The sequence below is a fragment of the Miniopterus natalensis genome, chromosome 8, assembly GCF_054644295.1.
Source record: "Miniopterus natalensis isolate mMinNat1 chromosome 8, mMinNat1.hap1, whole genome shotgun sequence".
Classification (NCBI taxonomy): domain Eukaryota; kingdom Metazoa; phylum Chordata; class Mammalia; order Chiroptera; family Miniopteridae; genus Miniopterus; species Miniopterus natalensis.
In genome coordinates, this window is record NC_142088.1 from 33,581,290 (window position 1) to 33,607,461 (window position 26,172).

The 26,172-nt window shown below is 37.8% G+C and overlaps 1 protein-coding gene across 1 annotated transcript; it reads right to left on the reverse strand.

The window, feature by feature from the left end:
* Positions 1 to 5,456: 5,456 nt before the first annotated feature.
* DUSP19 (dual specificity phosphatase 19) lies at positions 5,457 to 24,203 on the reverse strand. Its single transcript, XM_016212189.2, has 4 exons — positions 23,891 to 24,203; positions 18,457 to 18,503; positions 11,464 to 11,616; positions 5,457 to 6,520 (listed from the first exon to the last, which is right to left on the reverse strand). The coding sequence occupies exons 1-4, from the start codon at positions 24,108 to 24,110 to the stop codon at positions 6,281 to 6,283; spliced, it is 660 nt and encodes a 219-aa protein (XP_016067675.2). The 5' UTR covers positions 24,111 to 24,203; the 3' UTR covers positions 5,457 to 6,280.
* Between the last annotated feature and the right edge of the window lie 1,969 nt (positions 24,204 to 26,172).

Consider the following 26,172-nt stretch of genomic DNA (forward strand, 5'->3'; position numbering starts at 1 on the left):
AGGTCTACAGACTTTAGTAGATGGTCTAGTCCCCTAACGTTACCATCTTGTATATTAATTCATTACACACTGACTCCTGTGTAAGTCTTCTTTTGAAACTACTGACCCCGACTATTTTTCTCCTAATTGCCATTTTAGGCCTGAACCCTTGACATCTGTGTCTTCAATCGCTTTGACAACCTTTTCCTATATACAAGTGCTTTCCTTGGTTTTGGTGATGCTACACTTCCTATTCTCTTCATAACTTTCTATTCTTTCTCTAGTTTTCCATACCGGATCCCACTTCATTCTAACCTGTGCATATTATTGTTAGTGAAGCCTTTGTTTTCTCTCACTTCCTCAATTCTTTATGTTCTCTCTTGGAGTCCTCATCAATTGTCACATCTATGAAAATAATTTCCATTATTGTATGCCCCTCCTCTCACTAAAGTCAAATACTTTTCCAAATGCTTGCTGAACCACCTACCAGCACATCAGTCTTCAAAAACAAGCTAATCTTACCCCCAAAGTCTGCCCTTTCCAGTTGTCCCTTTGCCATTACTCTTTTAGAAACCAAAAATTAAAATCACAGTATGTTAAAGCAGAATTTAAGGTCAAACAGACCTGAATTTAGAGCCCAACTTTCCCACATAAATCCTGTATTACTTGGATTGCTATTAAATGTGTAGATTTCATTTTTTGTTAAATAAAAACAATACCTACAGTGCCTAGTCCACTTTGCTTTTTCAGGCTCCCACCTTCCCTGCCATCAAACATTCAGATACCAAGTCCTGTTCTTTCTCTACTTCCTAGCCAATTGCAGTCAACTCTTAACATTTTCCTGTGTTCAGTCAGTTTCTCCCACCAAATTTAAACCACCACTAGCCAATACTCCCTTCTCTGTACGTTACCCAAGTGTCCAAAAGCCCTCTTGGGCTTCCTGTTCCCTCCTTTTCTTCAGCTCCACAAGATTCACACGTGCAGCTCATTCCAACCAATGACACCCTCATTACACTGCATACATTTTTTCCCTTTTTTAAATTTATTTTTCAATTACAGTTGACATTCAATGTTATATTAGTTTCAGTTGTACAACAGTGATTAGACATTTATATAACTTATGATTACATTACATACATATCCACTTGAGCAGCAGGGAAGGGGAAAATCAGAATCTCTCAGGGTGGAAGGTGCTACAGGCTGAATATTGGTGGTTGTGCTCGCGGGACGCGAAGAAAACTCGAGACACGGAGAATGCAGAATTTAGGTGGAGATGGAGAGGGTTGAGGCTCTGGAGGAGCTGCAACAACCCTCCTTACCATCCAGCGATTTTTATTGTGAGTTACAGAAAGGCAGGTGTGAAAGATAGTGATCAGTAGAAACTATAAAATGTGCATTAACAAATGGCTTTGTTTTGTGCTAATGCTTCACATTTGTTCTTAAGGCCATAACCCTCCTGGGGACAAGCTTCCCAGATCTATAAGGATCTGTTTTCAGTTCCTATCAGAAATGTCTCCCTCGTTTTCAAGGTGATTTCTGCGATTCTGGGGAAGTTTGCTACCCAACTCCTTTAGAGTTTGTTTGTTGTTTGCTGGCCTTTTCCTACAATTGGTGTCCCCCAAAATTCATACGCTGAAATCCTAACCCCCAATATAATGGTGTTTGGAGGTGGGAGTTTCAGATTATGTCATGAGGGTGGAACCCCCAAGAGTAAGATTAGTGCCCTTATAAAAGAGATCCCAGAGAGTCCTCTCACCCCACCACCTCCACCTCGGCCATGTGAGAACACAGCAACAGGACTACCATCTATGAACAAGGAAGCAGGCTCTCACCAGACACCAGATCTGCTGGTGCCTTGATCTTGGACTTTCCAGCCTCCAGAACTCGGAGAGAGAAATTTCTGTTGTTTGTAAGTCACCCAGCCTATGCTATTGTTATAACAGCCCAAAAGGACTGAGGCACGAGGGCAGGAGGATTGTAGGGATGATATCCAAAAAATACAAATCCATTAGTTGTTATTTGCACTATCTGACCTCTGTAAATAATATTGACCAAAGATATGTCTTTATAAATTAAAATAAATATTACATTTGGAATCTCATGAGTTTTTTCCTAATCATTTCATTACAGTAAACAACTGGCAGAAAGGGGGCGGCCAAACATCAAAGGACACATCAGTTTCGATGCTGATTCACCTGTTACCTTTTAATCAGTTAAGTGGTCCTTATCGCCCGTTGGAGGTGAAAAAGTAACATCAAAACGTATATAACTAGGGGAGGCGTGCTTCAGTTTCTTCCTCCCGTCCTCCCTCCCTCCTAGTAAGCAGTTTTGAATGCTTGTTAGGGTGCACCTGGTATAGATAAGCAATGCAGTAAACACCTCTTCCCTCGTGGGAGCCCAAGTTTTGATGAGGGCAAAAATAAGTAAAATACACATGATTTTGGTGATAATTAGGGCTATGCCATATATAAAACAAGAAAGGTGGGTAAAAGTGTTAGGAATGGGAGCAATTTTAAATAAGGTGGTCAGGGAAGGCTGTACTAATAAGGCAACATTGATGTTTCCGGGGGAAAGTTGTCCCAGGTAGAGGGAAGAGCAGGTAATTAAGTGGAGCCTTGATTATGTTTTTAAGGACTGCGAAACCAAGAGGCCAGTTGGTTAAGACGGGGAGAGTGAGGGAGGAAGCAGTGGGCAATGAGTAGGTCAGAGAAGTAATGATGTGTGTATGTGGGAGGTGGGTGCTGGATGATGTCCGAATAACCTCAGTGCTGTCATGGTTAGAATAGTCAGTAGTTTAATCTGAGAGTAATTCAGCATCTGCTCCTGACTTAAAATACTAGGATGTTCTATTGAATTTTTAATGCCAATGTATCCACAGTAATGCCAATTATAAGATCTCACTTTAGCTTTTTTTTTTTTTAAATATATCTTTATTGATTTCAGAGAGAGGAAGGGAGGGGGAGAGAGACAGAAACATCAGTGCTGAGAGTCGTCATTGATCCGCTGCCTCCAGCATGCTCCCAACTGAGAATTGAGCCCACAACCTGGGCATGTGCCCTGACCAGGAATCAAACTGCAGTCTCCTGGATCCTAGGTCGATGCTCAACCTCTGCGCCACACACAGCTGGGCAGCTTTCCATTTCTTAAAGTGGCTGGAGCAAACAAATCTTTATAGAACTAAAACTAATTTACATTGTGAAATGTATAATTTTGTATCCTTTCAACAGATTTCTGAACCTAGAATTTGACAGCAAATAGGTGTTAAATCTTTTAAAACAACCTCAAAGAAATAAAGGAATTAATGGGAAATAGTAAATTTATTATTTTAATTAAGTATATCAATACCTGGGAACAGTAAAGGATACATTATAAATATGGATACAAAACAAGTCAAGCTTCACTTGAAATAGAAAAGTTTACCCTATTTTTTAAGTATACCAATAAAAACAACCATAAACTTGTTAACTGTAAATACCAGTGTATATACTACAAGAGCAGAAAACTTTAAAATCTTCTGGTTTAAATTCTTAAATAACTACTGGGTGACTAAATATGCTCAGGATCCCTTGGGCAGAAAAATCAACTATTTAGGGTTACCTGACAAAACTAAATAATTCATTGCACCACATTTCTGTTATTTTAAAATGTATTGTGGCTTTGCTTATGAAGTTAACTCACTGGATAAGATTATAACAGTACTTTGATTTTTACTTGCTACATTCAAGAATCTTTGGAGAAATTACCGTTGAGGGGGACTTGCTATATACATTTGAACCACTTGAGTTACTAATAATCATGTGACAAGTTCAGGAGGTTTTCCCCATCACCACTGAAAATATCAATCAGAATGGAAGTATGTTCCCTAAGTTACACAATACATATCTGTACATTTCATTCGAGGTTCAACAGGGAAGAAGTAATGCAAAAGTAAAACTGCAAAAACAATTTTTAAATACTTCATCTCCTCTGAAATCTTTGCGTTAACATAATGGTCTAAATTTTACCCAAAAGAATCTAAGAAAAAGATTTCTTCAGTTTTCCAAAAATTTAAATATTTCTTGGTTTTTAATTCAAACTATATGTCATCTCAAACCTATATTAAAGCATAAAGTTAGCAAAACATTTTAAAAATATTAACCTCAAATAAATAGAATTTTATCATGTTTCCCAGTACCTTTTTCTGCTCATCTTTCTCAGGTTGTTAGGAAGGCTCTATATATTTTTTTTCAATGTTTAAAAACAAATGATATTTTCATTTCCTCTTTCCTTTAAAAAATGGTAGAAAATTTTATTTTAAAATAGAGGTAAAAACACCTTGAATTATTTCCCTTTCCCTCAAAACAGACCTATATTTGATATACATTTTTAATTTATAATACATGAGATAAAGAATTATAATGATAACATCCCTTTTTATAAATAATGAGGTGTGACAGAGTGACTTATATCCATGGTAAACACAATAAACATACTATATATATGACCCATCATTGCCTTACATGTACCTCTAATTTAAAAGACTGAATTATATTTATTGATCTATTTTAGATACAGCAAACTACTATCATTTAAGATAAGATGAAATAGATGCTCAAAGCACTTCTGTAAATGATACAGAAGATATGAGCTTGTACCATAACCAGATCACTACAGGCAACAGTTAAGCATACAAAATACAGACATAAGTAATATACTATCCACTGTGAACAAGTTCTACTCAAAGCTTCATGTCACAGCATTTAATGGCTGAAAACTAAACAGCACCTTGAAAAAGAAAATGTATTTAAATAAATGTTTTCATCTGAATGGAAAAGCTTCACCCTGCAAACCCTCAGCAATACTGACTACAGGCACAGCATTATACATCAGTCTTGTTTTTAAGAGGCTTCTGTCTGTGTTGGTTGGGCTTCAGACAATGCACTCTAGGCTGATTACATTTATACTGCTTCTCAACAGAAGCAAAGTTCATAGTTTTGCATGTGATGGCATCTTGTTAAGCTGTAAGCAATCTCGAGACATAATTCTCATTTATCACTTCTACTTTTTGCTCCTGACAGCATAGGAAAGCCTGCTTTCTTGAATGCACAGATGTGCTCAATGTGCACTTTCCAACTTATGTGTGGGAATATACTAGCTCTCTATAATTTGTATTTAAGAGTTGGCTTTCTTGAAAAAAATCTAAATGGCTACATTTTCTAAGTCATGAAAGGTTACTTGAAAGCTATTAAATAAATCCTTTCATAATTATTATATTAATTTTAAGTATATTTTATTTTTAATAAGTCAAAGAATATGTTCAAGCAAATTTATAATGTGGAGATTAGCCTTGCCAATATGGAGACTTAATTTTTTAAAAAAGAAGCTATTCAAAGCCTCTGGCCAGAGGTAAAAGTGTAAATAATTTTAGGCTTTCTAACAATGTATTTAAAATTTCTTATAAAACCATAACCCTTGTTTCCTTAAACTATGTTTCCTAGTAGAATATTGAACTAGAAAACATATCATTGAACAAATGACATCTAAAAAATGATTTTTAAGTATAAAATATTTTCCTACAGATCCAAGAAGGTAAAAAATATTATCATGGGACCCAAAAAGAGAATGCTAGGGATCCAGAGTGAAAAGCACACAATGTAAGAGACTAGATCACCTAATTATAGAACCATAAGCTCATGATAATGTAAGAGAGAAAATCTACCCAAGAACTTATAAATAAATGCAGAAAATATAATTAAATTTAAAAAATAAAAATGAAAAGTGGGTACAAAAGGACTTAAAAATTTTGTGAATATTATAACCACTGATTAACTACTGTGTAAACCTTCACATTTTGGTTACCTATTTTGGAAGTTTTAAGGTATTGATTTTTAATCTTAAATTATTTACAAAGAAATTTATCTCCTTCTGAAATGGTAACATTTCAGGTTTCTTCCTTCATGGATACAGTTGCTGGAATAGAAAAGTCTTAACCAACTGATTTAATCTTTCCATACTCTAACATAGATTTTAAATTTAAGCTTTTTTCTTCTACAGAAATCAATTATTGGTAATACATTGTTATTCTCCCCTAGCTAATCAAAGAAGCATTTACTCACACATTATAATACCAAAGAAAACATAATATAATTTTTTAAATTGTTCATACGCTAGCTCAGGACAATCAATTGACCTCTATTTTCACTCGGGGGAGAAAAAAAAAAGCAAGAGAAAAAGTTTTTATTAGTTTACTCTCCCAAAAAGGGAAAAGGTGGTTATAGAGGCCAACTCAGAAACTATTGTCCATCATCGGCTAGAATGTAACTCATGAATTGCTGTCCCCTTCTAATTCCTGTATTTTGTCACACTTCTTGCTTTCTTTGCCCTCTTGATATGTATGAAGCTGCTCCATGAAGCCAGCATTTGGACATATGGAAGGCCTTGCATTTTTCACCAAAGAAAAAGCACTGGTAAGTGAGATTTCTTCAGAATTCATCAGGAAGCCTATTACAACTGCAGCTGCCCTGGAAACTCCTGCATTACAATGAACAAGAACCACTCCATCCTGCAATAAAATCAAACAAAGCCCTTCATTATTCATTTAAGGCAGGTTATTAAATCAATGGTACATTCTTATATTATTTAAAATTATAAAATAAAAATAGTCATCCTATCAATTTATTCAATTATCAAAATACAATTCACTGTAAGGAAAGAATGGAAAAACCAATCAATCAACCACCCAACACCTCCTCTTTCCACCTCTTAGGATTGAAGTGCTTTGATGATGTATTTGGAATTCTGAAACAGTATCCTTTGTTAAAATGAAGTAACCCACTAAAGTACACACAAAAGTCTAATAAGTTAGCTAATAAGAGAAAAATTATTAATAATTTTTAATAAGAGAAGAATTACAGAAAATATATGTGGAAACATGAAGAAAATCGTAATGATAAACTAAACAGAAAGCCTGAGACATTCCATGTACACATAGTGTTCCCATAAAGCTAATGTCATTAGTTTAGAAATCTCCGTGTAAAATGATCAGCAAGGAAAAAATTTTCTACCTTTAGATATATTCTAGAGAGAAGTTGGACAACATCTGGTGATTGCAGGGAATGGGGGTGAGGGGTGAAGCTGCAGGAGGGTATAGGGGGGATAAATGGTGATGGGGAAAAAATTTTTTAATTTTAAAAATAGTTAAACTTATGAGGTAGTAAAATGACACAAATAGCTCACGACAATGTGAAGTGGAAAAGGTAATTAGACACCAGCATGAGGTCAATAAAAGAATAATGTTTCAGGTAACTTGAAAATGATACTTAACAAGTGAAAAGAGACACAGTGCAAGACCAATGCTGATGGGGGTTAATATTGCATTAATAATGAATGTGATAGATCTAATGGAACACCACTGATATAGGTTGGCTTATTTCAAGCTTTTAAAAAGTTAATGACCTAAATGAAATGTAGTGAACTTCGAGAACACACTACAGAACTAGACATTTTAGTTACTTCATTTCCTGATTCTTCTTTTGGTACAGTATAAAAAAATAAAGATTGAAACAGCAGAAGGGGGAAAAAACAAAACTTAGAACTAAAAACTCTCTACCCAAACCTTGTATTAGCAATACTGTTTATAGCTCATTGGCTTATTTTGCTTTTGCAAGGCAATTTTCTCAGATTCATAAATCTGTTGCAAAATTCCTTTCCTAGATCTGTTGTAGCAAATTTGCAAGTGCATCTCATTCCAAGAAATCTAAATGATACACAACAAAATTAGTTAATATTTTGAAAATCCTCATATCAAAAAGACAATTTCAATTTTTTCACATATATATGCATATATGTGTGTGTGTATATATATGTGTGTGTGTCATTTCCAGATATTGACTTTCTGTACAAGAAAAGCAAAACACAAATACTATACATATATGAAACTTTTCTCACTTTATACAATAGTTCATTTTTATGAGACTGAAGACACTTTAAAATCATAGTACATATAGTAACTGATGAAAACTATTAATGAACTTCTTTTAACTCAAAACAAATCCTATATTTCAAAGAAACTTAGAATCATAAAGCTTAATGAGAGATATCCTTCAAGGTCATTTTTAATATTTCTGACTATATACTAGTCATCTTTATTTTATGATCCATACCTATGCCTTTGAAAATGAAACCAGCTTTACTTTCAGTCTTATACACTGTGCAGCCAGTTTTAGCTAAGGTTTAATAATGTTAGTGTTTTCTTCTCTCTCACATTCTTCATGTACCAGCTACCTCTCTGTTGGTTTCCATAGCTATTGAATTTACCTATTTACCTTTTATTATTCCTTGGGTATCATGCAGGCCTTGAAAGTATTTACAGAAAAATTATTGGCTTTATATCCCCTTTACAGAATTCAAAGAAGTGACAATTAAAAATTTTACAAATCAATTTTTTTCTTTTGCACTTCCTGTTATGCTCTGCCTGGAAGCCTCTTCTGCTCTTCTTGGTCCAGCAAACCCTGGCATCTGCTCTGAGTGAGATGAGGGCAGGGAACTATCTTAGCCATCTCTGTTTGCTTAGAACTTAGTACAATGTTTGGCACATAGTAGATATTCCATAAATGTTTGCTAAGCAAAGAAAATAATTTTGTTCTGCATTCTGAGAAGAAAGCAATTTCTTAAAAACTCAAATCACCATTTTGCTGTGGGCAGTAAATTAGGTTACAGTATTTCCATTTTATCAAGCTTTCTTTGTTCTTGTGTTGTTATTAATAGCTTGTCAACTAGATTGCAAACTCCTTGAAGACAGCAATATATATCACTCTTATCTTCTGAGAATAACTAATGAATATTTGTTAACAGATTACCTGAGCCAAGTTCAGGTCTTTTGTAAATGAGTCTTTTGATATATAGGAAAATATATCATTATGTCTAAATTTGGGGAATAGGGCGATCTTAATTTTTAGTTATCTGTATTTTCCAATGTTTCTACAATGATATGGATTACTAACATCATGTTTTAAAAATCACATCAAATACATAATAAAGTAAACACGGAATATCAAATACATATTTTCATACTAACAAACCCTTTCACACATTAAAAATTCACACATAAATTTTCTAAAGAGACCTCTTGAGGCTATGGGGGTTACCTTACTACTTCCCTTTCATGTGTATTTCTGTCCCTTTAGGCATAAACCTGGCAAATAATGCATGAGCAGAGATAGAGGAAGGACAGAGAAACAAACAGGGTTTTATAAATACAGAGAGAAATGAGGAAAGACACGGAAAAATGGAAGACACTCCATTTGGCAGCTAAAACCAGCAAAGGAGGGCTTACAAAGGTTGCTTTGAAACATGCAATTCACTGGGTGATCAGATTTCATAACACTTGCATATACAACAGACAAAGTCAAAAAGAGGTCTCATCTAGAAAAAAAATGAATGAAGACAATTCAAGAATTCTATTGCTAAAAATAAATATGTATTAATCCAAACAACAAAGAGTTTTCTGGGCAAGGAAATACTGACTGAGGTTGGGATCCCAGTGTAAAACGTAAGGCTTGAGAAGTTAGAACATACTGTGGAATTCTAATACAACTTGTAGCACAAACATTTTATGCTCCTCCTCAGATTCTCTTGGTGCCATCATCTCATGGACCCTAAACTTGCTCCACCTCAGCCATCGGCTCTGCAGCCAACTGTTCCTTTTAGGCTGGTTGAGTTTTGCTTGCCTGAAAAGGCCTGGCCCCCTTTCCCAGTGGCAGCCTCTGCAGAGAGAGGGACACCCTGAGTTCTGGATTCTCCTGCTGCTTCTGAACTTGGATGGAAAATCATACCACAGGGCACTGGGTTTGCCTTCAAGGTAAGTGCAGAAGGAGTCAGGTGTTGGACCCTGGAATTGCGGGGTTAGTTATTTCCCCACGGGTAAACTGACCAGTGGGAAACAGGAACTGACAGAGAGCCAGGTAGATAAATTCTCTCTCTTCCCTCCCTCCCAAATTCTGTGTTAAAGTTTCTTTGTACTCCCTGCCCAGAGATGCTTCGAGTGGTAGAGCAGGTGTACCTGCCGAGCACCCAGCTACGTCACTGTCAGTTCACTGTGAAGCTGTACTCAGCAGGGTAAACGCATCGTCTTAGGTTGCTTCTCAATCCTTCCCTGCGCCACTTCCCTCTCTTCTCACTCTCACTGCCTGGGGGTTGCACCTCTCAAATGAAGTACCAGCTCTTAACACTTGTCTCAGGTTCTGTTTTCCAGGAAACCAAGCAAAGGACCATTTTAATTAACTGTTACCCTTTCTACTTCTGACTTGCAACATGGACATATCTTCTAATTATAATATTACTATGAATGATGTCTACACTTTCCCTTTACCATCGTAAGGCATATTCTACATCTCCTTAGAGAAACAGCTAATACAGAGACATTATCATTTTTATTTTAAAAACTAATTACTGGCACCCTGGAATGTTACAATCTAGAGCCTATTGTATTTTTCACAGGAGAACAGACTGGCCAATATTAATTAAGGTTTGAATTAGAAGGTCTCTTTTCTTTCATCCAAATATCTGCTATTAAATAAAGTGGAATAATAAGGTTGAATAGTTTTATATTTTCTGAGTAATCTAGAGAAGGCACCTAGAACAGTGCTGGGCACATATAGCACTCAATAAATATCACTAAATGAAAGGAAGGGAGGGGAGGGAGAAAAAGAGGGAGAAAGGGCAGAAGGGAGATCATTAGGCAGATTTCAATTAAACCTGATTCTAATGTTAACTGTCATTAAGTGTTAGGTGTTCCTGGAGAGTTACCTTTCTCTGTAAGTGCTTCTACATTCCCATCTACTCATCTCACATAAAGTTTGTAAGAATTACATGCTGATTAAAAATGATGTAATTTCAAGGTATAGTTACGGGTAACAGCCAAACTAGAAATCTAGTCTGTCAGCGTGTTGACTTGGATACAGTACCAAGATCGAAGTATTTTATACCGTCAGTTGGTCTTCTAAAGTCAGAGACCCAATGGACAGCTACTTATCAGCATTTTCATACAACCACAGTAAAGCAATACCAATTTAGTCCTTAGAGAGCCCTAAAATTTTATTGTTAAAAATGCACAGATCCACGCTGCCTACCATGGCTGCAAAACTAAATGCACATGAATCTTCGTAAGTTCATTGTTAACTGGACTAGAGCAACCTCTACCCCATAGTTTACTTGATTATATTGCAAATTGGTCAGTGGGCAGGTGGTTATAAACTGTCAAAGGAAGTCTAAGTACATATATACACAAGCATAGGAGGAGGGGAGGTTGATCTTAAAAATAAATATCTCATCGAGAAAAGAGCAATTAGAAAACTAAATAGTTGTAGGAACTAATGAAATATTGTTGGAGGGGAAATTTCATAATGGTTCTCTACATATTCATTACAAAAAGAATAAAGATCAGATGATGGACCTGTATTTTAAAATTTCTGCTTCTGAAGAACTTTGGATCAAAATAAAACTTACCTTCATTTTTGCTTGTTCAATAAATTCAAAACATTCTGGAAAATAAGACAGGATATTGGTTTCAGGCATATCCAGTATAGAAATGCTCTTATATGTAAAGTCACTCAGGAAAGCATTTTCAACTCCATATGCAACATTGAGAATATGAGTCACCTTAAAGAGAGGGGGAAAAAATGATTTTTAAAAATTCTCATGAACTAGGTTCATCGAAGAGAGGCTGGGATGTTGAGATCTGTAACAAGAATAAACAATTTAAGCATGACGTACTTGAATAGTACTTCCTCAGGAAAGCCTGACCTACCTGCCTCATCCCTCACCGAGGCGCTATTTCTAGGCATTTCCATAGCACCCTCTACTTATCCTATCACTGCCCTTACCACTTAGAGATTGTTTGATCTCCTTTGCTGTATCAGGAGCTCCAGGAGGGTAGTGAGCATGTTTAACTTATTCACTGTGAATGAACAGTGACCCTGGCCCAGAAGTACTTAAAATATCTGTTGAATAAGTCAGTGAATGTCCATATAAAAAACTTAAGTAAGGGGAGTGTATCAGCAGCACAAACTTCCCTTTCAATAATGATTTCCTCCTTGTAAGTACATGGTTCTCCAGCATGACTGCACATTAGAATCACCCGGTGAGCTTTGCAAAAATATCAACGCCACCGGGCCTTAACCCCAGAGGTTCTGATGAATTAGTGCGAGTGAAAGACGGCACGGTCATGAAAGACTTTCAAGTGGCACACATAAGCAACCTCCTGCCCCGTGTATGCATTCAAGCCCCTTTCCTAGAGCCTGCAAGCATATGGAAGGAGCCACGGAAAGTCCCTCAAGAGAACCCAAAGGCCACACAGACAAGAAAAATGAGTCTCTCTTGTCATGCTTCTCACTCCATTTATTCTCTCTTAGCACATGTCTTAGTTTTATTGTGGTTTTTTTGGGGGGGAGGGTTCTTTCTGCGCCAGAGGTTTTTGCCTAATCGCAGTATTTTCGTGTATTTCACACATATTGTAGAGTACCTGTGCAGCACCGCCCCTCTGGCCCCCACGACCCTCACAGGTACGGCTCTGGCAGTGCCCACGCTCCCTCCAGCACAGCCGACTAGATTCAAGTGGGCATTTGACTGAAGCTAGGTTGACCAGATTCACTTCAGAATTTTTTTTTAAATAGGTGTCAAAGACAGCTAGAATGATACACAAATGTGAGAGCTTTAAGACACACAGCCGTTTTCACTTAAGTGCTGGGAGAAGCTGAAAGATTCCTGATCCCAAAGGAGAAGAACAGAGTAGGTGTACAGAGAGCGGCCACAAGGCCAGTGGAGAGAGGGGCTATCGAGATGGCCTCCATTCTCTGGCATGGCCATGCTCTGCCCTTGGGTTCCAGAGACCCCCCTAAGTCATCCTACACATTCTGTTCCCTTGCTTAGGTGCCTGTCTTTCACAACCAAAAGAATATTAAGACAATCAGGAAGCTAGGCCTCATAAGACAGAACCACAGGCCATTTACTAACTTTGCTGCCTTGTGGAAGAAAGATAACAGAAAGGACCTCAAATGTCTACTCCAGAGAGACTCTTAAATAGAGAAGGGAAGGGAGAAGCTAGAAAGAAGGAAGGGCATTTTTAGAAGATAAAGTCTGAAATGTCCTTCTGCTTTCCCCAGTGAAGTCTTATCTATGTCAAGTCACTCTCTCATTCCCAGTGTCCTTCTGGCCAGGATTATATGATTCTGCCCTTAATTACATAACATCTTCCAGTGTTTTATAATACTGATGTGTTTGCTTCGTCTTCACAACTACAACTATATTCTATATTCCCAAAAGACCAAGGATGAGTTCTGACCACTTCCAGAATATATATCTCATCTGTATTTCTTCCCTATATATCACAGATATGGAGAAGACCAAATGAGAATCTTGAGAAAACGAACTGAAAGGTAAAGTGCATTACTAGCCCTGACCGGTGCTTGGGTGTCGTCCTGTGCGCTGAAGGGTTGCTGGTTTGATTCCGGGCCAGGGGATATGCCCAGGTTGCAAGCTCAGTGCCTGGTGGGGGCGTGCAGGGAGCAGCCTATCGATGTGCTCTCGCGTAAGTTTCTCTCCCTCTCCCTCCTCTCTCTCTAAAAATCAATAAAAATATAGTTTTTAAAGTGCATTACAAATATTGTGTATTATACATATAAATTGCATATATTATACATATAAATTGCAGTGCCTGGGTAGTTTAGCTGTTTGGAAATGCAATTTATATGTATATTGCTTGAATGGTCTTGAAAGAAAAAAACAGTACTGAGTCACAAGTGGTGGTGGTGATAGGGACCCAGCCCAAAACCCTTCTAGTACTCAAGTGTACTTCCAAAATGCAGTTACAGGGGTCCTAACCATGGCTGCCTTTGGGGTGCCCTTTATAATAAGGATAATATGAATAGCCCCTTTACTGAGTATTTATTATGTGCTAGGCATACAATTTATCTCACTTAATACTCATATTTTGGTATTATTATTTCCAACTTTAATAAAATATTAGTTTTTGAACTAGTTCAAAAATAAAAACATTATAAAAAAGAAACATTAAGAATTCTTGCTCTCGCCCTGCCCTTGTCCATTCCATTATCTCCCACACTGATGACAACCCCCTTTGTTGGTTTCTTGTACATTCTATTAGAGTATCTCTATGCAAATATTTTATTTACTCCCTTTCTTACACAAAGACGACACCTTGGGGTCCCCCTCCCATTTAAATACGTCCTGGAGATCTCTTCATGTCAGTCTTTAGAGACCCTTTTTTGTATTCCTTTTATAGCTACATAGCATTCTAGGATGTGGGTATTCTGTTGTTCATGTAACCAATTCCCTATTGACGGACACATGGTTTGTCTTCAATAATTTACTATTATAAACAATTCTGCAATAAATAACTTGGAACATTTTATGTTACACTTAGTTTTCTATCCCCCACAGGACTTCATCCGGCACCCATCAGGCACTCAAGGTGCACCTCATTAATAACGCAACCATTATGACCATATCTAAATATTAAAATAAAATGCCTATAGACATTTCTGAAGTGAGGCTCCATAAGAAAATTTCTCCTAGTTACAGCATTTTACTTAAATGCTAGGACATCCCTTTGAAATGTGCCATGTATTTAAACCAATAATTTTGTTTTGCAGCATCCTTAAATTTTTCTAGAAACCCTCTATTCAGCTACTCAGTTTACCTCTGCTTCTTCCAGGCATTTAACAGGTCATGTGCACAGAGATGAAGGGATCTTTAAAACAGCTACATCACCAGGATGAAATGGAATTTGAACTAGTGTATGTATCATAAGAGGGGATAAATCATAACATTACTTGCCAACAAACAAATTTATTGGTTTTTTCTATTTTTCATTTTTATTCTGAGAAATTATTTCTTATTGTCAGACAGGAATTGTTATAACAAGAGGAGTCCAATTTAAGCACAAGTAAGTTGACAACTAAACGTATCAGATTAGCTAATGAATTGGTTAGTAGCTATTTCTTGGGGAAATTAATTGCAAATGTTTATCACAAAATGTTTAGACTCAGTTCAATCAAACTTTTTTCTCAGAGCTGTGGGCAACAACGATAAGTAGGACAAGGTCTCAATTGTCTAGAAGTTTGCTGAATAATAGAGAAGGGAAAAACATGTTTACTGAGGATAATACAAAGAAGTGTGAAGGGCTGCAGGAGAACAAAGTGTTATGGGACCAGAGGAAGAGGTTACTGAACTTGCTGCCCCTGCCCCCATAAGCTTTCACATTTGCTATTCTCTCAGCCTGAAGTCCTCTTGTCCTGATCTAAGCATGGCTGACTCTTTCGTAAGGTCTCAGTTGAAAAGTAATACCCTCAAAAAGGCCGACCCTGATTCATGTGGCAGCCCCCCAACTCCTTGCATTGCCTCCTTTGAATTCTTTCAGAGAATGCATTCTCATCTCAAAATATCTTATTTTAAGAGCAAGGATCTTACTCCATGTTCATTTCTGTATCTCCTCAACCTAGAGAGGGGCCTAGCACTCATTTACCGCATGGGTGAGAGGCAGGGTTGCCTTCTTTTGGATACTCCCTGCCTCTTCCAAGTCACTTCTGTTCCACCCTCCAGGAAAAATCCTTGCTCTCTGAGGTTTATACAAACTGATTGTATTTTGGGGGCACCTGTCAGTTGGCTGAGTCCTGTTCCAAGTCCCACCATTATCCTGCGTGACATCAGTTTCCACTTGGGTTTAACAGTTTCCTGATTACCTTATCTCCAGGGACTTTCCTCATCACTCCACTCCAATCACACTCCTTCAAGGCCAACACCCAAAAGTGCTCCAAGTCTGATACAATAAATTCAAACCTCCCACTCTCACCTTTCCAGCTCTTTCATTCAGTTACTTCCACTAGACCTCACAAGAAACATCAACTCCTTGATGGTTCTGTTTCTTTTTACCCATCAGCCCCCTCTTGCCTTTAATTCCTTTTGTATTTAGCTTATAGTCCACGGCCCACCTCCCGTGCATCTGTCTGGTACAAGCTGGCTGTACACCAGACTGTTAAGCATTAGGGAGAAAAGTGAGTGGCACAATACTGCAGATCATAAATTTGAGAGCCAACCTTTCTTGGCCCTCAGCAGTGGTTAGCAACTATATTTCCCTAGTAGGCCCTCTCCCTCAGTCTCCATATCAACTCTTCCAAACCTTCCCCACTCTCCTAATAACTTTCAACCCTATCTCTTCCTTCCTCCAGATCACTTCACTTACTACTTCACAGTAAAAAGAGAAGCCATCACATAGGAACCCTCACATTTACCATCAAATTTAACAACCTTGTCTACACCTTTCCCAGCCTGTTCCTTCCGCCTTCTTACTACAGTGGATGATGTGCTCCTGCATCCTTTCTAAGGCTCATTTTGGAACCCGTGTTTGGGGGGAAACAGCCTACTACTTTCTTGGCACATCCCTCTAGCCACAATTCTTGCTCTATTTTTAATGCCTTCCTCTGCTATCAGCTCTAAAACATGCTCAAAACTCGCCCATCTCCCTCCCTTGGCTGTTCCTGTTCTCGCTTCTTCTATTTTTTGTTTTTTTTTGTTTGCTTGCTTGTTTTGTCTGCCATCATTTCGTCCATTTCTCAATCACCCAACATCTGGTTTTAGTGTCCAATTCAAATGAAACTGTTCCCACCAAAATCACTAACAACTTCTTCGTTGCAAAATCCAACTAAGCACTAGATCCACTTAGTGCTAATTGTGCTTAAACTTCTTGCTGCATTTGACTCTGCTGACTCCTCCTTAAAACACTCGCCTTCTTTGGCTCCCATGACATCATACATTTTTTACTTTCCTATGACCTCTTAACTCCAACTTTCTGTCTGCAAATTCTTCTTCCTGACCATTATGGTTTGGTATCACCCAGGGTTCTGTTGTAGGCCTTCTTCTCTGTTCACTTCATACCTTTTCCCAGGTGACTTTATCTACTCCAATGATTCCAATCACGGCTTATACCCTGAAGGTTCCTCAAGCTATATTTTTACCTCTCACCTGAACTTCAGACCACAAATATCAACACTGTCTACTGAATAACTTAACCCAGGTTATCCATACCATCTGAAATTTAAAATGTTCAAAACTGGGCTCATTGTTTTCCTCCAAAACCTGTTCCTCCCCATCTCATGGAATGGCATCAACCCTATTTAGTTACCCTAGAAAGCTGGGATATCAGTTTTGACTCCTTCCCTCAATCTGACCCTCTTCCCAACCCTGACCTGTAGGTTAATGGTTAAATTATGAGTCTCTTTAAAAAGAAACTCAAATCCATCAACTTCTCTCTACCCTCACTGCTGAATCCTAATCTAAGCCACCATCATTTTTTATTTTTTTTTAGATTATTCCAACAGCCTTATAACTAGTCTCCCATCTCTAACCTGCAGAGCCCGCTGGTCTATTTTCCACACTGCCTCTAATGAATATAGTCTTTCTAAAATGCAAATTTGATCCCCAGGTAAAACCTTTCAGTGGCTTTCCACTGTCTTTTGGACCAAGTCCAAACAATTTACTCTGGCTTACATGGACTTTTGATCTGGCTCACACTTACCTCTGGCCTTGTCTCTTGGTACCCTTCTTTCCCACATTCTCTATTTCAGGGTTACTGAACTTCTTTTCTATGCCTGAAACATCACCCTTTCCCTTGCCTATGGGTCCTCACACAAACCATTTCTTCTATCTGCTCCCTCCCCATCCACTTTTCTGTCTGCTCCCTCCCCATACCCTTTCAGAGCAAAACTTCAACTTCACTTCCTGCAGGGATAATTCCATCTTTCCTGCATCTAAACCCAACCCAGCCCAACCCAAACAAATATGGGTTAAGGGCACCGTCTCCTATGCACTCCAGTGGCAACCTGCACTTCCCCATCAATGCACAATGCACTGTACCATAGCTGCTTATTTGTCTTTCTGCCGTCCCTTCCCCTCAATCATAAGCATCACGTGAACAAGAACCTCTTGCATTCCTCAAACTGTAGCAATTCCATGACCCTGAAACAGTGCTTCACAAAATAGTAAGTGGCTAGAAAATTTTGTTTGCGTAAATACTGAAATAAGTAATAAATCACATCAGTTGTACAGGGGAGGGGAGGAGAAATGGCATTGGGGCAGAAGTGGTGTATGAGTTGGGGGACTCAAGGACTGGGTAGGTCTTGGACAAGAAGAGGGGAAAATCTATCCCACACTGAGGAACTATATAAACAGAGGCAAGAAGATGTATTTCCAAAGTGAGGTTCATAAGGATACGTGAAGGAACACTGAGAGAATACAAAACTGGAAATATAGATTACAATCCATATATTTGAATTAGGTGTAATAATTTTTGCAACTTATTAGAATGATAGCCAAAAATGTTACCAATTAAACTCTGAAATGGACCAAAATAGTTTTTCCTAAATAAATGTAACATTTAAAATACCTTCTATACATGGTTCCAGACCTGAAACATTTTTTTTTTACCTTGTGCTTTTTCAGTGTATCCATATCATGAGCAGCATCTTGTGACCCTATAAGAAATAAATCATATCACCTTGAACATGAAAATAATCATCCTGATTTTTATCCAATTTTTGCAACAATTCTGTTAGTTATTCATTTATTTTAAAAAATACAACTTGGGAGAACCTCATTTCAACTTTCTGGAAGACAATTTGGTGATAATTATGAAAATATTCATCTTGTATATACTCTTAGACTGTGATATCCCACTTCTAGGAATTTCTCCTAAAAGTTCTGGATGTTTCAAAGACCAGCTCTCAGGATGTTCATAATAGTGTTATTTATAATACCACAAAAATAAAACAAACCACTCAGTTATAGGTTCTTTTTTTCTTGTTAAAAAAAAAAAAGCCCAATAATAGGGGTTGGGTGATAAAAGCAGGTTACAAAATACTATCATCCATTTTTGTAGTAAGAAAAAAATGTGCATGCTTAAAATAGATAGGAAGTCTATAAAAGAAAATGTTAACAGTGGAATTACAAGGTGACTTTTTTTCTTCTCTGTGCTCATTTGTATTTTTTACAATAAATAACTATTTGTTTTGAAACTTAAAAAAGAATATCTTTAAAAAGATTTAGTATCAACTGGTTTGGGAACAGCCAGAAGATTAAAGTAAACACTGTTGGTCTATAGAATTCACCCACATTCTGTGCACCACGAGGGCTGCGCCCTTTTACAGATTCTTCCTGTCAAAGCTGGCTTTCCAGATTTCCCACACTTGGAAAATGACTATAGGTAAAAAGCAAGTTCTTACAAGTAAATAACTAGTTAACACATAATGAATTATACAATTGAAAAAATAGAATATTTTTTATTCAAGTAATTTACTTTCCTGAATTATGTTTTATTTCCATAAACAATGTTTTTGTTACCTATCTGGGAAATCTGCCAGCTTTTATGACATGACTTTAGGCAGCTGAAAGGCCAGTCAGTGTGCTGGTTGGTCAATATTCTCTTGGTAATACAAAGCTCACAGGCTCCTCACTGAGCTTACATTCAACTTTATTTTGCTTAAAAGTTAGCTTATCAAAATATTAACATTTGTTAAAGCAGAATGGCGGATAATTGTTTGTTATAGCACTGCCTGGAATTTTCTATGCATTTGAAATGCTCCATAATTTAAAAAATTTTCTCAGTTCTCTATCAGAAGTCCTTACTATCTCCAGAGGGGGGAAATGGGATAAAAAAAATTTAATTGAAATTTAGTGGTTTAACATGTATTCATCTTTTAAATAATAATTCTACTTTGACTAGTCCTTAAAAAAAAAAAAAAAGTGCATGAATGAAATTCTTTTTAATCCTAAACTGCCATTATTATATTTATCAAAACTGGATACTTGGATCATTTCCATTAAACACACACACACACACACAAAAGGAGCTTGTCTATTACATTTCAGAGTTGTCTGCCATATTTTGAAAGTGACTTCCAGACTATGAGTATGTTGATACAAACTTAGTATTTTTGAGACACACACACAAAAAAATGCAACTTGTATGCTCTGTCTTTTCAAACAATAAGAAAATTATATGAGTGTCAATAATATGGGAGGAAAATTTTAGTCAATACAAATGGACTTCAGGTAATCGGCTTATGTGCATCATCTAATACTTAGTAGTATTCGATTCAGGTTAATTCTCTCTAAATTCTAGATTAAACATCAGTTTTCTTCCCATTTTAAATGGCTGCTTTGTATTGCAGTCTTATATTAAATTTGTATTGGCAAAATATTTATCATTAAAAGAAATAAACACTAAATCATATATTATGATGTTATTAAAACCTTTGTTTTGAAATAGTATGCTCTCTTTTTATAAACTATCTCAATCAAGATTTTTAAAAATATCAATTTTAAGAATTTGATGATTTTATTGGTGACTACATGTGCTAAAATTCATAGAACTGAATACTAAGTCAATTTTACTATATGATGATTTTTTAAAATAATAAAAAGATGATGAATAGTAATAGAACTAAGCAAATAGTTCTAATAATAATAATTTATAGTTATATTGTACATTGACAAAAATTACTAATATTCATTATCTTGGCCAAGTTTTAGTAGGAAACTGATGAGATAACTGATTTTGAAACAAGACAAGGGTGGACAAAAGTAGGTTTACAGTTGTGACATAAATAAATAATAAATAATAATACAAGAATAAACTCTGTTTCGCATACTCACAAGTGTAACCTACTTTTGCCCATTCCTCTATATATTACATGCTATTATTACAGTTGAGACTTTGAACAAGTTCAATATTCTGCAATCACAATATATGTATCATAAAAAACAGGCTACATAAGATCTCCAGAATCCTGTTTCTATTTTTTAAGAGATCTTTTTAAATGAAAATACCAAATATTGTATAAATTCTGACGTAGCATATCCTAACTTACAAATCACTTTTCACCATCACAAAAACAAACCAAAAAGACATTATTACATTACTGAAAAGAAAAATAAATGGTATTCCAAAGAGAAATGTTTTATTTGAGAAAATTGATAGGAGTGGATATTCATAAATAGTAGGTATAAGTTAACAGGATAAGGTAATGATATTTGTGAAAGAATTTTACAAAATAAAGAACTATACAAATTTACTGTATTATCTGCCCCCAAGAATACTGGGCTTCCTAGATCTTAGGCATCCTCTATAATCTTATAAAGGATCCCAAGCTTTTCACCTAGAATTAAAGAGATCTCAAAATGTCACCAGCTGTGGCTTCTTAAGAATACATATAACCTACCCTAGAAAAATAAAATTTTCTACCTTTTTTAAAAAAATGTTTTTATTGATTTTAGAGAGAGAAAAAGAGAGAGAAGAAACATCGATGTGAGAGATGATCAGTTGCCTCCCACACCAGCAACCTGGGCATGTGCCCTGACTGGGAACTGAACCGGTGACTCTTTGGTGCAGGACAATACCCAACCTACTGAGCCACACTGGCCAGGGCAGGATTTTCTACTTTTACAAATGAAGTTCGAATGAAGAAAAGCCCTAGTGATTTTTGTTATAAAAATATAATTTGGAAAGCATAGGACAAAAATTCTCATTAAGGTCTTTTAGCAACCTGTTAGATAGTTCAAGGGCCTATGTAAGATTTTTGAAAGGCAGAAGCTTGTTTGAATTAATGAACTAACTGAAAAACACATTATATTTTTAAAAGACAGAATATATTTTAAATTTATATTTTAAAATGACAGATTATATTTTATATAAATATATTTATTATATTTAGCTCTCCATTTTCTTTATTCTCCACCAAAAACAAAAGTTAATTGGCATGTAGTACTGGGTTGGAGTTATGCTTTGAAGAGGTGAAAAAAGCTGTTGGAAGCAACCTTGAAACAACCCCCATCTCCAAAAAAGAAACCTAGTCTGATCAGAAACAACCCCTGCATCATTCATGTGGAAGAACTTTAGATGTAACCATCCAAGGGTCCCTTAGGAATAAGGCACTTGTAACTAGACAGAAAAAGGTCCATCTACCTCTCAGAAGAAAGGAGGTTATGCCTGATGAAAATATCCCATTTCCTGGTCCAGAAAGGGGACCAAATAAGGACCAGTTTCACAAGCTCCTCCAGATCTCTCCTAGGATCCTGGGAAGGTTTCCAGTGCCAATATGAGAACATTACCTTGATCAGCTCAGTTTGGATAAGCCCAGATAAAATATAATAATAAGCAAAGTTTAAAATTCTACAATTATTTTATTTTTATTTTTTAAATATATTTTTATTGATTTCAGAGAGAGGAAGGGAGAGGGAGAGAGAGAATTGAAACATCAACATCATTGATGGGCTGCCTCCTGCACACCCCCAACTGGGGATCGAGCCCACAACCCAGGCATATGCCCTGACAGGGAATCAAACAGCCATCTCCTATATCCTAGCTTGATGCTCAACCGCTGAGCCACGCCCAGACGGGCTTTACAATAATTTTAAACCATTATTACTACAATGGAAGCCAAATAACTGAAAAATGTGCCTGGATATATTTGCTTTCCTAGAAATGGTGTACAAGTCCTGGGTGAACTTCCCAGACTAGCTAGATGATCCATTTAATTTTTCACTGGGCTGTGGAAACTAGCTGGAGAAATTTACTTGGTGAACTTAAAGATAGTTCATGTAATAATTCACATATTACACAATACAATAACAACTCATATGTATACTGCAATTGATTTGTTTCAAAAATCTTTCACACACACACATATATCCACACACACCACAAAATCCCTTTTACAACAACCTCAGAACAACCCTATGAGATAAGAAGATACTGTTACTTCAGCTTTACATACAGCTTTTAAGAGGGCCAGAGAGGGTAAATGACTTGCACTAAGTCATCTAGTAAGTTAGAGGCACATCAGGGATAAAAACCAGATTCCCTGAGACAGTCCATGTGTCCACGGAGAGCAGGAGTCAATCGGACTTAAGCTTGATGTCCAGCTGTTACATACTAGGTGTGTTAACCTTGTGCGAGTCGCCTAACCAACCTTAAGTCCAGTTCCCATCTGTAGAATGGAGTTGATAACCCCTACTTCACAGAGTTTTTAAAAGGAGTGAGATGCTGCATGTATCTGGCGATTTCTGACTCCCAGTCCAGTGCTTTTACTCAAGAATAGCTTGGCCGTGTGAATATTGACAAATTATTAATCTTTCCAAGTCTTCATTTCTCTGTTCAAAAATGAAAAATAATTCAAACCGACCTGAAAACATTGTTGACTATTTTTTAAACACTACTGTGCCATATTCTTGCTAAGCTGACAAGTTTATACTCTTATAACTGTGCTTCGTTTGCTATTTGTGGACTAATCTTTGTATAGAAGAAAATCAGCATTTTCCATAATATAAAAAGTCATAAAACCATCAGACTTACAGCTATGAAATCAAGTCCACCTTTTCCCTAACGCCCTGTCAAGGGCCACCGCGGGCAGACGGGTCTCGGGGCCTGCATGCCTCGGGGTCTGTAACAGCCGGGCAGGCAACAAGCGCGGCACTGCTCCAAGCACTAACTTTTCCATAACTCTACGTGGAAACTTCAAGTTTTTCCAAATAAAAGCATTCTTTTTACTTTATTTTTAAAAGCTATACTCTTATAATCAAAGAAAACACTACATTAATGTGTTATTCTCCAGAGAAGTTAGAAAAACAGGAAGAAAGCTTTTCTAAAATTCAAAGACCAGCCGCTATAGGCTCCCCAATCGACACTTCCTAGGGTTAGACTGCGGGGCAGGACATCTCCGCTGGCCGATGGAAGTCCGGGTCCACAAAAGGAAACATGGTCACTTTTCGGGGGGACAGCTGATAGGACAAACTACTGCATATTGAGGGAAATAATGATAAAGCCATGTGATCAAAGGACGCAACGACAAATCGACACACTCACCCAGGAGCAACCAGGGCCTAACCACGCCCACGTGCAGGTCCGAGCTGAGATCCTGCACGTAGCCGCCCGCGCCGCCGCTCGGCGCCGCCTCTTCCACGTGAAGCCTGGCGCCCTTCCACGTCTCTATGAGCCTCTTCCCAGTGAGCGTCGTCACCCTGGTGCATTGCTTCCTGAGGTTATCCCGGGAGAAAGCCCTAATCTCCTGGTTCAGGGAGTGCATTACATGAGCAGTGGCCAGGAACCAAGGCAAGCGAACCCAGCCCGCCCGGGACAGGGCTGGCCTGCCGGTCCCTCAGCGCTCAGGTAGCAAGTGCAGCCTCGGGGTGCCCTGCGCGCCCGGTGACACGCGCGGCTGCCCCCGGGAGGCCGGGACTTCCGGCTCTCGGCGCGGAATGTAAGGCCGACGTTGATTGGCCGTTGAGAGACGGGCGCCCATTGGGTGCCCTGTGGTCGACGGAGAGCCGGCGTCCTCCCCGCAGGTGTAAGGAAGCCGCTGGGGGGTTTCTGACTGCTGCTGTAAATTCGCTGTACTGTTCACGCGGAATGGTGAGCTGTGGGGCTCCGTGAGAGAGAGGGCTGGTATTCCCGAGCCCTCTGAAGAGCAGTGACTGCCTGTGCTCGCCGGTGTCCCTTGCCGGGCGCGACTCGGGCTGCCCTGGGCACCGCGCCGCCCTGGGCACCGCGCGGACCTGCCAGCTCGCGGAGCCCCTCCCGCCCGCGCGTTTCAGGCGGGCCCAGGGGCTGCAGCCGGCCGTCAGCTACTGCTCTTCTTGCCCTTCAGACTTTCTCTCTCTGCTGTTACTGCCCAGGGCAACGTTTACTAGGTAAAAACTGTTTTGTACATTCGTGAAATACGTAAGATCTGCAAAGATATTTTGCCTTTAACTTTTTTAATTGTTTCTGTATGCAGATTGACGAGAGTTTAAAACATGTATTTTCTGGCTTCCCTCCTACATTTTTACCAAAATGTAGGTGAAACTTCAGTAAAACTGCTGAAGAAGCCTTTTATGCAGGAAATATATACACACACTGTTTGTGAGAAGCATTGCAGCAAGTCCTTCCACAGAGTTTCATAAAATCAAGTATGCATACATCCACATTTGCAAAAGACAAATTATAGGATGATGATTCTGATTGCAAAAGGATGATTTTTTTTCTGCAAAAGAAATCACAAGATTCCTTTGGAATTTCCCTTTCCTAATATTGCATTTAATGAAATCATTCTCCAACACCACATATTAAAATTTTTGTTGGGTTGAAACTCTCTAATGTAAAATTAAAATAGACCAAATTTCTCCCTATTGAAAAGAATGCTATTTCAGCCCAGGCTATCTACAAGGCACTCTAAACTGATGAATTAAAAAATCTATTTGCATCATTTAAGCAATCACAGGTTCATCAAAAACAACTCTAACCACAAATCATTCCATATATTTACCATAAATGAAAAAAAATAACTACTAACTGTTGAGCACTTACATGCTAGGCACTGCTTATAAGCAATTTTTAGATCGTCAGTGTTATCCACCTGGTGCTTCATGATGTTTGACACACATTATCCCATTAGATCTCACTACACGTCTATTATGTATATAGTATTATAATCATCTACATTTTACAACTGAGAAAATTCAGATGCATTAGGAGCAAATAACATTTCCTACATTTCCCAACTCATATGTTTATAACCACAAATAATACGTAGGTTTGTTTCTGTCCAATACCTTAGCTCTTATTTACTATGGAATACTGGTCTCCCAAAATAATTGTAGTTAACAAATATTTATTGAGCATCTACTATGTGCCAGGCCCTGTTACAGTCACTGGGGATATGGCAGTGAATAAAAACAAAATTCGTCTTTTATGCAGTTTATATCCAAGTGGAAGTAGTAGATGGACAGAACACACACATACACACACCTGAGGTCATGATTTAAGTGCTAAAAAGAAAAATTAAGTGAAATGAGGGAACAGGGTGAAAAGGCAGTGTGCTATTTGCTGTAGGTTAGTGAGAGAAGGCCCCTCTGATGAAACAAAATTTGAGCAGAGACTTGAATAAAGTGAAGGAGCCTGCCCTGAGATATCTGAGGGAAGAACTTTGCAGGTGGAAGAAACAGCAAGTGCTGAGACAGGAGTATACTGGTGGGAGGTAGGAGTAGGAGAGGTTCAGGAAACTTACAGGTGCCTAATGTGGCCTTTGGTGGTGAGTGAAGGGAAGAATGGTAGGAGATGAGGGCAGAGAGAAATGATAAAGACTGGGTTTTATACCGAGTGAGACGGGA

Excerpts from the sequence above, each read along its gene's own strand:
- DUSP19 (XM_016212189.2), bottom strand. The coding sequence starts at position 24,110 with ATGCACTCCCTGAACCAGGAGATTAGGGCTTTCTCCCGGGATAACCTC. Across the intron at positions 11,617-18,456 it reads ATACACTGAAAAAGCACAAG|GTGACTCATATTCTCAATGT; the intron begins GTAAAAAAAAAA and ends CCTCTCTTTAAG. Across the intron at positions 6,521-11,463 it reads TTGAACAAGCAAAAATGAAG|GATGGAGTGGTTCTTGTTCA; the intron begins GTAAGTTTTATT and ends ATTTTATTGCAG.